This window comes from Primulina tabacum, chromosome 7 (assembly GCF_025594145.1).
Source record: "Primulina tabacum isolate GXHZ01 chromosome 7, ASM2559414v2, whole genome shotgun sequence".
Lineage (NCBI taxonomy): Eukaryota > Viridiplantae > Streptophyta > Magnoliopsida > Lamiales > Gesneriaceae > Primulina > Primulina tabacum.
In genome coordinates, this window is record NC_134556.1 from 31,985,367 (window position 1) to 31,998,903 (window position 13,537).

At 34.5% G+C, this 13,537-nt stretch overlaps 1 protein-coding gene across 1 annotated transcript; it reads right to left on the reverse strand.

Annotated features, from left to right (window-relative positions):
* Window positions 1–5,976: 5,976 nt before the first annotated feature.
* Window positions 5,977–10,487, reverse strand: LOC142551278 (putative serine/threonine-protein kinase At1g54610). Its single transcript, XM_075660425.1, has 7 exons — window positions 9,457–10,487; window positions 9,055–9,339; window positions 8,613–8,930; window positions 8,017–8,244; window positions 7,790–7,890; window positions 7,476–7,590; window positions 5,977–6,573 (listed from the first exon to the last, which is right to left on the reverse strand). The coding sequence occupies exons 1-7, from the start codon at window positions 9,856–9,858 to the stop codon at window positions 6,304–6,306; spliced, it is 1,719 nt and encodes a 572-aa protein (XP_075516540.1). The 5' UTR covers window positions 9,859–10,487; the 3' UTR covers window positions 5,977–6,303.
* Between the last annotated feature and the right edge of the window lie 3,050 nt (window positions 10,488–13,537).

Here is a 13,537-nt window from a genome sequence, read left to right on the forward strand (position 1 = left end):
TATAACATTTAGTGGTATTTTACGTAAAATTTTAAAAAATCGTGTGATATTCAAACTTGACTTTTAAAAATTCTATAAAAATTTAAAATAATTCAAAATTTTAAAAATAAATTAGGCTCCGTTTAGACAAAAACTTTTTAAAATAATTAGTGTTTTACAAGTTAAAAAAATTATAAAAAACATGTTTGGATAAGATTTTTATAAAATATTTTTTACATTTTATTTAAAAAGTCATATTAAAGTATAGTTTTTGAAGAATAATTATTAGGTATTTTGTGATGTTTTTTGAGAAAAAACTCGAGTCAATTGGGTCATAGTTCGGATCATATGGTAAACGGGACTCTCTCTTTTGGCCGGTTAAAGTACGCGCGAGTAGGGATGTAAACGAACCAAACCGTTTGTGAGTTATTCGAAGCTCGATTCGATAAAAACTCGTTTGAGCTCGTTTAATGAGGCTCGTTAAGATAAACAAACCAAACTCAAGCTTTACAGTATTCGGCTCGTTAGCTCGTGAACATGTTCGTTGGTAAGTTCATTAGTAATCTTTTAGATGAAAATATAATAGTTTTGATATTTGATTTATTGATTTTGCATATTATTTATGAAATATATAGAAAAATCTATTAAATTTATTTATTATAATAAATTTACAAATTTTAATAAGAATAATATATCTTTCTTTAAATATATAATTTAATTTTTAATTAATTTAATGAAAATTTAAATGTATAATTCATGTTTATTAAGCTTGTTTAGGTTCGATAAAGGCTTGAATAAGCTCGTGAGCCATGCATATATTCTTTAAATAAAGCTCGAGCTCGGCTCGATTATAAACGAACCAAGCTCAAACATTCAAGAGTTCAGCTCGGCTCGGCTCGATTACATCCCTACGCGCGAGAGTCCTTGCGAGCCAATTCAATTGTACTCCAAATCCAGCGAAACTCGTGGATTTTGATGTATACAAGTTATAGGTATATGTGGAAAGAATTTGATTTTCTGTTTTCGTCTCTGTTCGTAGATCAACGTAAAAATTGCATGGTTTGATTTTTTTGTTTATTTTTTTAATGTATTCTGTCTAAACATATTTGAATCTTACGTTTCAGTGTCCGCAAAAGAGTTGTTCAACTTGTATGAATTCAGTCACTATTTTTTATCATCATACTTCATTTTTGAACCAAAGCTTAAGCATTTGCAAAGCATCTGAATTGGATTTTCTTCTTTATCCAGATTTTGAGAGCTACTTCACCACGACACCTGAATATTGGTGGTACATTTATTACAGATTCATCCTTGATTGTCATTGCGGAGGTTTGCAGAACTTTGGAATGCGAGTTCTATGAAAACTATTTGATATGCATTTCCACTTCACGCAGAAGTATTAACCTCGTCTCTTCATTTTGACATGCAGTCATGGTTTTTTTTTGTGTATTCATATCTGTTACGTTGTTGATATGTGGCAATGGTTTTGTTTGTGTATCCAGTTCTTATAAGTTTACTCGTATTATTTTTTCCATTTTATCATGTTTTGAGTAAGTTTTTGAATTGTTTTACCATTTATACAGTCCTGCATGTTGGTTTTTATCAAATGCTAATGTAGATTTTTCTTTGAGGACACCAATTTTTTGAGTAAATCATTGGAGCATGCTCTACTGTTAGAATGACTGGATCTCTTTTTTGCAAATTTTCTGTTTTGATTTTTACCAATGTCTTGCACATGTTTTAGGCGGCTCATGTTCCTCTTAAACTGGGAAGCAGGAAATCTGAACTGTCCTTTAGGAAAGTTTGTGTAGAATGTGCTTGGTGGTCATAGAGATGAGTTTTTGAACTAATGTGAGGAACTAAAGAAGTTTATCTGGTTATCATATAATTTAATGCTTCTCTTGCATATAGTAAACTCTATTAGATAAACTCACCATTTATTGATTATGTGTTCTTCTGGTCTTCTGATGTAAATTTGTTAACATAATTTCTTCCTGTTGGATATATATCATCTCCCTAGATCTACTGCTTCATTTTTGCATTTGGCTGGAGAAAGATTGTTGCATTTTCCCTAGAACTTAATTATGTATTGTTGGAGGTCGATGAAATAGCTGAAGAATTTGTATAAGAAATAGCCAAGAGGTACTCAAGTACATAACATTTTTAACGATGAAACTTTAAATGACAGGAGAATCATGTGAACAAACAAGTAGCAAACATGGTTCCTCTCGAATCTATTGGAGTACGAAAGATGTTAAGATGTTTATTGACACATTTGCTAGAATACGAAAAAAGAGATAAGATGAGAACTAACTATTTTGGTGAGTGGTGGACAAAAATATGTCAGTAATTCAATTCCAAAGCAGAAATTGGGCAGACTCGAGAACAAATGAGTCAGAAATTTAATCGTTTCAGGTCAGATTGGCGTGCATTCAAAGATTTTATTGAGAATTATACAGGACGGGGGTTGGACTCTGTAAATGAGACTGTTACTGCTTCAGAGCAAGAATGGACAGATTTGATTAATGTTGGATAAATGAAGAGAAAAGAAGAGGAAGAGTGAGGAGTGGTGAATGAACAAGGAAGTGAGATGTCTCAAATGTGGCTTGTCTCACATTGAGAAAATAGCCAAATGAAGTCTCCCTGATAAGCTCCAAGTTGAGCTAAGGATTTGGGCTCCAAGGGGTACCAGAAGTTTTTAGAAGGACGCGCGCGGCCGCCAGGTCCGGTTCGATCTTTGACTAATATTATTCATTTTGGATCAAATTTATTTGGAAAAATAAATTTTGTCAGTCACTCGAGCCACAAGATGATGCACTCGATTGAGCTAGCGCGCGGGTGAGCCACATCGCACGCGGATGCGTGCTTGTTGCTGGTTTCGGAGCCATCGAACAGAACAAGGCGCGCGAGAAGCTGCGCGCGCTGCGCTGTTTCTAAAAACACCAACCAGTGTTTGTGTCCTTTGGCTAAAGATGCATCTCCTTTAGGCTGCTTTTTGCACCAAACTTTGTGTCCCTTGACTTCTCGCAAAGAGTTGTGACTCTTCTACACATCCGGTCCGTAAAGACGCGTCTCTTCTACGCAACAGATTGACCATTTATAAATAATCCTCTCAGCCATTTTCGATGGACTACTGACCAATTTTTGCTGCATTTCCTATTGACATCTTGCTGCATTCATTATTCTGAAACTTCAAAGTTCAAGCATACTCTTGTTTGCTGTCATCCAGAACATGTTGTGCTACATCTTCTGGATTAAGTCGTCGTATCTTAGAGACGATTGTCTCCAACGTAAGGCACTTCTATACGGGCAATTTCGTCTTGCGGAGAAAGGAATTTCCTTGCCTCGACTTGCTGTTTCATGTAATTGTTCAGAAACTAGAAAAAGACCAATAACAATTAAGGTATTACATGTATATATAGCAACTAATCAATTTTACAACGAAATTCACTTTAGACTTGACAATATGTTTGTGTTGAAATTTGTTGTTTCAATCTTGTAATGCAGAAAAATAAAGAGTTCGATAAATTCAAGTCTAGAGGTCTTGATTTTAACAAAGAGCTAGCAGATATATTTTAACAAAGAACTCAACTGGAAACTTTGGATTTGTATCGGGGCAAAGTCAAGTAAATGAGGCTCTCGAGATCAATGCAAATACCTCTTTATGAAGATGGCTCGAAGACATAAATTAGCTTGTATTATGAATCTTTAGATTTTATTGTATCTCACGAAGGTACGATATTTTTTGTGTTGTCAGATATGAAGACTTATGATGTTACTCTTTGTTGAATTTTTATTGAAATTTGAATATTGGCGTTGATGGTAGCTTCGATGCTACATATAGGGGCACTGCCCCCACATGGTTTGGATGGACAAGATTCACACACATATATGATTTTTTTAAAATTAGTGGACCCCATGTATGTGTGGTTAAATTTGGGCCCTTGATTCTATCATGGGGTAGTGCCCCTACATGTAAGATGGAATCAACCGGCGTTGATACATGGTTGTTTGAATTTCGTGTTTGTTAATGTTTATTGTTTTGAACTAAACTGTAGGTAAACTATATGGCAGGTTCTTCACACTTGGGTAATTCTTCATCGTCTGATGATGAGATTGAGGAATGGAGGCTATATCAACTAGTGCAAATCTCTGCAATGGAAATATGTGATCTATTAACTCCAAAAAAATCTTTTATTTTAAAAAAATCAGCAAATCTCTGCAATGAATACAAATTTATTTTTTTCTTTAGAAAAATTGTAAGTTGTTTTGGACACTCATCAAAAAAATTAATTTAATTATTTAGAAAACCATATTTCCTAATTTTGGTGAGTAGGTCTCCTGTGAGACGGTCTCACGAATTTTTATATGTGAGACGGTCTCACGAATTTTTATATGTGAGACGGGTCAACTCTACCGATATTCACAATAAAAGGTAATACTCTTAGCATAAAAATAAGGCAAAAACTTGTGTGAGACGGTCTCATGTGTCGTATTTTGTGAGACGAATCTCTTATTTGGATCATCCATGAAATAATATTATTTTTTATGCTAAGAGTATTACTTTTTATTATGAATATCAATAGAGTTGACACGTCTCATAGATAAAGATTCGTGATACCGTCTCACAAGAGACCTACTCCAAAAGTAATACTTTTTCATGGATGACCCAAATAAGATATATGTATCACAAAATACGACTTGTGAGACTGTTTTAGGATAAAATATTTGATATGATTGGAAATCAAAAATTAGCTGGGAGGGGGGAATATGTCATTTTATGTCAGCGACTTTTTGGCAGCCTAAAATTAGGATTTTGGTTATATAAATTAGCATGTTTTATATTTTAGTCATGTAATTTGTCGAGATTTGTTTTCTTCAAATAACTTGGAGTTTTTCCCTTTTGATCTTTTTTTGCCCAAAAATCACTAAATCCAATATTGCTTATTTGACATTGATATTCTCTTACGTAGGTCATGAGCCGATAATAAAATATATATTACATATATTAAAATATAACTAAGCAAAATGGAAAAATAAAAGAAAATTCCTCCTATTTGAAATATTAGGAACCGTTTTGGTCTTTGTTTTTTTTTTCTTAGATGGATTTTAATTTGTGTAACATAAATTTATAATTGTACCATATGAGTTACTTAAGAGGTAATCAATGTCAAATAATGAATATTCATTGAATTTAGTGGTTTCAGACAAAAAAAATGACCAAAACAACAAAATAAATGTTATTAAATGAAAACAGAACTTCGAAAAATTTTATGATTAGAATCCAAAACAGACCAATTTACAAGACCGAAATCATATTTTTGTCTATTAGTTGAGTAGGTGCGTCATTGTTACTTTTTTTTTTCCCAGGGAAGCGGTGAATCTTCAAAGTTCAAACTTGAGAACTAGGAAGCCCTCGTATCTTTGCTTCATCCTCCTAGTTCACATATGTGCCCTTTTTAGTTAAGCAAGTCTACGCCTAATATTATAAAAATAAAAATAAAAATTAATAGAAATATGTGGTCAAAAAGATAATATTACATGTTTGAATATCATGTGAAAATTGTAGTTATAATTCACTTATATTGTTTTACTGAAATTTTTTTACAGAAATATTTGTATTTTACAAATGATAATATATAATGATTTTGGGATAAAACAATACATTTTTTATTTTTATAATAAATTCTAATTTTATAGTTTATTATATATTGTTACATATGTATCCTTTTTGTACATATATCATGATTATTTAAATTATATTTAAATAATCATCAAATAATTTAATTTTAAAAAAAAAACTCGAATTTTTGAATCCTACATATAGCAATATAGCATGTGTAGATTAATTTTAAATTTTATCAGCGATTTTTCAAAAACATATATATAATTTTTTTGACCATTTAAAACACAGTCTGCTAGATCGAAGTCCTAAATCCATCGACATCTAACATCTTTTAATAAAATAAATCGCATTCACGACTACACAAGAAAAAAGAAACTAAAGCCAAGTCTTCAACCAAGAAAAGGGGAAAAAATGCAATGCGTCATCAATAATATTACAATTAGTCAGTGGAACACAAAAGAACAAAATAAAATAAACAATACTGAAGAATAATCCTCATGATCCCCATGGAAAAGAAGATGGACAAGAATTCAGAACAGATAATACTACTACTATACCTCTCAAATCATTCGATAAATTCCTGGTTCAAACTTAAGATACGAATTCGCAGTTTTTTCACCTCCAGAAGTGTTGAATCTAGCAGCATTATAGGACGGTTCTATGTTACAAGATATTTCTCTTTATCCTGGATATGACTCTTAGCCCTTCCGATTATCCTTCTTCGATGGCTTCGATTTTCTTCTTGGAGCGACCGCAGCTGAGGGATCGACTAATGGGCCAGACCAAGTTTGAATAGGATCTTTGGAGTACGAGAAATTCATAGAACTGAAAGGCACGTCGGGGGGGTCGAAGGATGGATCAATGTGGTGAGACGATCCTAAGGGATAACCGAGTCCTCCATCTTGGTGTGGGGGAGGAAACTTTTCGCTCTTGCTCTTTGCGTTAGCATGTGTGATTAGTCGCCTCCTCTGTTTCATGGGAAGCAAGAGTTGGATAAATAACAAATAAACCTCGTTTAAGTAACTTGATCGAGACAAGAAAAGATAACTAGTCAAACCCATTCTCGCTTAAAATTCTCATGCACTTGAGGACCTTTCTTTTTTAGTTAAACTTATGGTTCTTGTGAGACCGATAATCTGCCACTACGTTAGACCTACAGCCATAATTAGTAGTGTAACTCATGTTCTAAGACGTGTAGCGATTCACACAGACTCAACAATTTTGTCCCAGCCGCATCTCAAATTAATAGTCAAACTCGTAACTTGCTTTCAACAGACAACAAAGTCGTAACTCATATATTTTACAAAACACGACAATCCAAGCAGCACCCGACAATTTCTTGAGATATTTACAACGCCAAAACATCTAAAAGTCAAGAATCAGATAATGACTCACAATTTCCCAAGAAACCAGATACATTATAACTCAGTGCATTCTTTTCTTTTTTTTATTCTGAATGATCTCTTGTTCTCACTTTTGTCTTAGTAAAATGTTCGCTTACAAATATGTGATCCCAATGTCCAGACCTATCTTTAAGTATTTTGAGCGTGTTCCCTTTTTCTGTCTAAAATGCTAGCAAGATCAGAAACTTAAACCATTATTCTACTCCAATGGGAGCAACAGATACGTGATTTACGAGAATTCATATAAAAATAACAAACCACGGAATACGAGAGAATTGATGATTCTAAAACACAAACTTAATAAAAAAGGAAGAATGAAGAGAAAATAGAGAAAAGGGAGCAGTACTTCCAGACACAGATGAATGGCTTAAATCAATTATTCATCGTGAATAACCAAAAACCTATGAAGGAAAAGCACGAAGAATTCAATAAATGGGAGGCTGACTCGTGTATCTTATTTGACTTACATCAATATTAGCTTGCAGCTCAGCATTGGCTTCGGGTGCCGGAATTGCTCGCTGCCGATCACGTGCACGTGTTTTCTTCACACCATCCGCTTGTGTTTTACCGGCAGCTCTTATCCTGCAGCCGAAAAAAAATCATTTATTCTTTAACAGAAACTCAATGAAGCTCACAAGCAATTGTTCATCCATCCATTAGAAGAAACACAAATAATATTACTAGATGGCAATACATAACAAGTCTCTATGCCAACACATGCATTCGTTTATTTATTTGAACCTTAAAAACATCAGTATGAACAAAATAGCTGTTTTCATACCTCCTAGCTTCTTCATCACGACGCTTAGCATCTATCTCCTTGCTCGGCGGGTACTTTGGAAGGGCTGAAGGATCACAAGCATAAGGCTTTGTTGTGAAAAACTGTAAACAAGAAAATTGGATAAATTACTGTTATTATGCACCATACAAAATTAGAACGTGACTCTTGAAATATTATTTCAAAGAAAAGAGTATTCTTGACTTCATTGCAAGATTAGAGGAGCTCACGTCACTCTCTAATGCAGCCGTAGCAGTTTGGCGATCAGCTGGATCAATTGCAAGTAGACGATCTATTAGAGGCAATGATGATGGCGGAAAATCTTTAAATGTTTGTGCTATGCATCTTTTATATGACTGTTGGGGCTTGAATATGGTTGCATGAGGAAGCTTCGATTTCTTCCAATATTCTTCTGATGGTGAACCACATAGCTTGAAAATCCGATGCAACTGCTCCACCTACAAGAATAACACATAGTTTTCAGGCTAAGTCAACAAAACTATGATCTCGTGTGCATGAGATATTGGTGCTGAATATTGTCCTAAGCACCAACACATATAGCTACTCCAAAATGCCAAGCAATGACAATCAAACAACTAGCAATCTAGCATTCGCAAACACTTGTATTTCAGATTACGTATTCTAGCGCAGAAGTAAATTGTAGTTCGTAATTACTCATTTTGTTTTTGTTTATTGTTTTTTATCCATCTAGGTTCCATTCAGAATATGAAATCTACCTAAAGAATTCATGAGAGAGAGAGTGTGTGTGTGTGAAATATGTAAACAGTACAAGCATGAGATTAAAATCATGACATGTGACATCTACCTCTGTTCGCCCAGTCATTATAGGCTTCCCGGCAAATAGCTCGGCTAAAATGCATCCAGCACTCCACAAGTCAATACCTAATCCATAATAGGTGGCACCAAGAAGCAGCTCTGGAGGCCTATACCATAGTGTTACCACACGACTAGTCATGGGCTGCTTGCTGTTTGGGTCAAAGGTGGAAGCTAATCCAAAATCAGCGATCTTAAGTACGCCTTCATCATCTATAAGAAGGTTTGATCCCTTTATATCACGATGCAATACATGGCGGTTGTGGCAGTGTTCAAGGCCAGACAACAGCTGATGCATGTAGCATTTAACCTATAAATCAACCACACTATGAAAACATAAGAGAACGACTCTACAACCAAACAAAATTATATATCAAGGAACTACTCACTGCCAAAATGAATAAAGCAAAGAGACGAAAAAACAAGAATCTCACCTGCGTCTCCGTAAACTTGATCCCAGGGCTAGAAGCAAGGCCAGCTAAATCATGCTCCATGTAGTCAAACACCAAGTACAAACTACATGACATTCTTGATGTCACCAATCCTTGCAGTTTGACAACATTGGGATGATCCAATCGGCGTAGAATTAATATCTCCCTAGCCATAAATCGCACACTTTCAGGCTCCAAATTGTCAAACCTAACCTTCTTTAACGCAACAATCTTCCCCGTTATGGCATCTCTAGCTTTATACACATTACTATAAGTACCTTGTCCGATCTAAACACAATAACCATATCAAAAAATACAGACTTAGCAAAAATTACAGACTACATTCAAGTAGTTGTTGAACAAACTAAAAAAGAAAAGATGGTAACAAAATGAACAGCCTCTTGCCTTCTCAATTTTTTCAAATGTATCAGCACGGCGTGGTGTCCAACCATTGATGGCTTCTCCCGCAACTGCTGAGAGCCAAGATGGCCACCCAGCAGCCACTTGCTCCCCGTGGATGTGTTTGGGGGGATTACTTAACCTTGGATTTGGCTTAGACCTCCTCCTCTCACCCTTTGGGCGCCGTTCATTCCTCTCCTTCAGCTCCTCCTCCTGATTTTCGCCATTTCGAACCTCACCAGCATCACCACCAACCTCAGATTTACTTACTGAATCAACTACTAGCTTTTCTCTCTTCCCTGGTGGCCTAGATGAATCTCTCTCTTCTACGTCAACCCTCCCCTTTCCATCTACGACAGTACCACTAGACGGCCCAGATGAAATCTCTTTCCCAAAAACACACCCCATTTCTTGACAAAACAAGTCTTCATTTCTCACGACATTGCACACATCTGTTCCTCATTCAAACCCACCAATATAACCTTAACCAGAAAAACAAAACAAACACCACCGCATCCAAAGCACACAAAATTTACACTTCCATACAGACGAATCAAAATTAGCTTAACTCAATCAATTCAACAACAAGACACAAGCAAAACTAGATTTTCACAAAATGGGAAGTGCCTGATTAATCAAAAATGCACCGAGGAGAAACTCGATCAAAATAATTATTAACAGGTACCGTAACAGAAGAACCCTAGCTTTTGTGCTAAAATAAACAGATACAGCAAATACTAACTAAATCCCACAATTTATGCGGTCGAAAATGAGCTAACAAATCCAAAACCAACAAAAAGCAAACAAATTTGAAGAGAAGTACACTAATATGAGATCTATTGCGCCTCCTTTTTGTAGTATGCTCGTGGGATTTACGAAAGATCAAAGAACTAAAGCTGAATTTGAGTTCGCTGCTTAAGTCGAAGATGAGAAAAAATTGGCGGGCTTGATTTTGTGAAGAAAGTGTTTGATCGAGTCAATCTGCTTAAGATATGTGAGAATCTCTAATAATGCGGAAACTTTTTATATAGTTGAACGGAAATGAAATTCTTGAATGTGCGAGTCAAAAGAATTTCACTCCACTTTTGGAAACTATAAGGTAAAATCATTTTTGGTAAAAAAAAAATCATTTTAAAAAGACTAATAAAATATTCAAAATAAGCAGTTTTGAATGGTTATGAATTATTTATCAAAAAATAAGTTATCCAAAATTTAGTTCTCAAATTGGGTTCTCCGAGTTTGGGTTATATTGATTATGAATATATGATTTCTCGATATTTTTAACAATCGTGGATGAACATATTTGTGTTACTTGGACTTACTTGATGCACATTAAACTTTGTGTTTATGTATCAATAAGGAATTTGTGTCTCGTTCAACGTCAGTTTTCCATTTACGTTAAGCAAAAATTTGTGTGAGACGGCCTCACGGGTCGTTTTTTGTGAGACAGATCTCTAATTTGAATCATTCATGAAAAAATATTATTTTTTATACTAAGAATGTTACTTTTTATTGTGAATATCGGTAAGGTTGATCTGTATCACAGATAAAAATTTGTGAGACCGTCTCACAAGAGACCTACTCTTTATGTTAAGATCATTTGCATTGATAATGTCTTTGATTTTTTTTTTAAGTATGAGTGCACTATTTATTTTTTTCTCTTTATATTATTCATCGAAGTTCTTGTAAGCCTGAAAGAAACAGAGTAGTTGAACACAAACAACGCATCCTTCTTTAGATAGCTCGAGCTTTAAAATTTCAAGCTCCTCTTCCTTTTACCGCTCTTATCCTTTTGAATAAATTTCACTTTAAAATGCTTTTTATCTGTCCTCCTCCATCTCATCCGAGTTCTCCGTCCTTTCTGGTTGATCATCCTCACATTCCTCTGACTACTCCAATTTTTGTTCTAACATTCCACTCGAGGGACTCGACATAATTTTATTATTTGTATCTCCTACATTGTCAACTTCCTCTATTTCTTCTCATTCAATTGCCAACTTTTTGACATATTATAATTTATCCCCTTCTTGTTAAGCATACTTAGCAATTTTTCTGCCCAGAAGTAGGGGGCCGAGCACGGGTCGGGTTTCGAGTAGTTCGGTTCTATTACCCAATTTTTTCAGGTAGCATTTCTATTACCCAATCCCGACTAGTCGGGTACCCGATACTATCATATTGGGTAGGGCAGGGTAGGTTCGATTATAGTGACCATCAGACTAGTCGGGTACCTGATACTATCAGGCTTGGGTAGGGTAGGGTTCGGGTAGTCCTCTTTTTTAAATAATAATAATATTACATATTTTAACAACATAAATCAAAACATTTCATGAGATAGACATTCTAAAATCAAGGCCAAATGATGGATTGTCCACAATTGCAAATTTTTCAAATAATAATTATTCAAGGCAACAATGGTCGATGGCTTCTAGTTTACATTTGAGAAAGCTGGGGACAGAGAAGTTGTTTGTCGACCGCCCACTTGAACCAGAGAGAGAAAGGGTTTCGAGTTTTCAACTTTAACATTGAGTGATGTGTTAGAGTAGATGTCTTGTAAGCCAACTGTTGGCTAGAGAATTTATTGACTCAGTTGTAATAAACAATTTTTATTTTAATATAATTCATTATTTCATGGTTTGTTATTTCTTTATCTGTATACCATGTGAACAACATAGATAAAGACCTTGATTATACTTTAATACAAATGAATCGTAATTCGATGTTGAAACTCATTTGTAAACACTGTATGATCTAAATTCGTTCTTAGTGGATTCAGCCGCCTAAAATGTGGATAAAGGTCGCTTGAGCTCGAGGCTAGCATCTGTGATGTTGTGTACTGTGTTTCTTGGTAAGTGCATAGAGATGTCCAAACATGTAGATGAGTAGTCATATGATGATTATACCGAACAGCCATCCCTCAGACTTTCCAAGTGGTTATCATTCATCGAGATGATATGTCTGTGGTTATAATTGTACACCATTAGTTGTAGAGCCCAAAATCAGTACACGTAAATCTCATGCATTTATTTAATTGTTAAATATTTTATTTAAGTTTGAAATGATTTTTAGTGATCATGATTTATCTAAAATGAGTTTTAGCGATGCATTTATTTAAATTGCATTATTTTAATATTTATGTGATGCACGTTAAAATATTTTTTCGAGTTTCATGTTTCAGGCAATTATTCGATGCGGGATCGGGGAAAAGAGACCGGCAACGATTTTGGCAAATTTTAAAATGTGGTATTTTATTTTAATTTAGGTTTAAGGCATTTTAAATGACTTATAAGTTTTTACTATTTTAAAAAGCCTAATTTAATCATTAGGTGATTTTAAAACTTTTAAAGATTTTTAATTGTGTATTTTAAATTTTATTGTGAGATAGTTAGTAAAGTTAATATTGAGTTAGCATTGTATTAGCAATTTAATTAGCATGTTACGTATGTAATTTAGCAAAAATTTTCCCTAATTACCTAGCAAACTCACGCACACACATCTACACACACTTACACGGCTGAAATACACACACACATATTTCCTCTCATTTTCATTACATCTTTTTGAAGAGAAAACCTAAGGTTCTAAGATTCAGAGCAGCCGCCCCTTCCCCTTCGATCTTCCAGCTCATTTTCGTGAATTTTCTTCAAAGAAAATAGTGTCACGTTAGTCCCGGATCAAGCCTCTCTCCGTTTCCGCTTCGGTATCGCCGTATTGTGAGTTTTTCATATCAAAAAGCACGTATATTCTGTTTCTCTTGCATCGATCTTGTCATAGTATTAATATTGATATTTATTATGCGTAAAAATTCATGTATTATGTTCATAGTTTGAGCAGAAAATTTGGTTGGATCGGTTTTGAAGAAATTTTTAGATCTAAAACTCGAATTTGCTGTTTTTTTTGAAAACTGCGATTTTTCGGTCAAGAATTTGGGAAAAATTTCAACATATAAACGTATACCTTTTTGATACCTTCGATTTAACAGTAAATTCGAAATATTTGGATGAGAAATGAATGAGTTATGACCGTTATCGTGGGACTGCTCAAACTGCGATTTTATGAAAATGCGTTCTTGATGTGTTCTTGAAGTTTC

Coding starts and splice junctions, on each gene's coding strand:
- LOC142551278 (XM_075660425.1), bottom strand. CDS start 9,858: ATGGGGTGTGTTTTTGGGAAAGAGATTTCATCTGGGCCGTCTAGTGGT. Junction 8,245..8,612: donor TAATGACTGGGCGAACAGAG/GTAGATGTCACA, acceptor TTATTCTTGTAG/GTGGAGCAGTTGCATCGGAT. Junction 6,574..7,475: donor AGCTGCAAGCTAATATTGAT/GTAAGTCAAATA, acceptor CCCATGAAACAG/AGGAGGCGACTAATCACACA.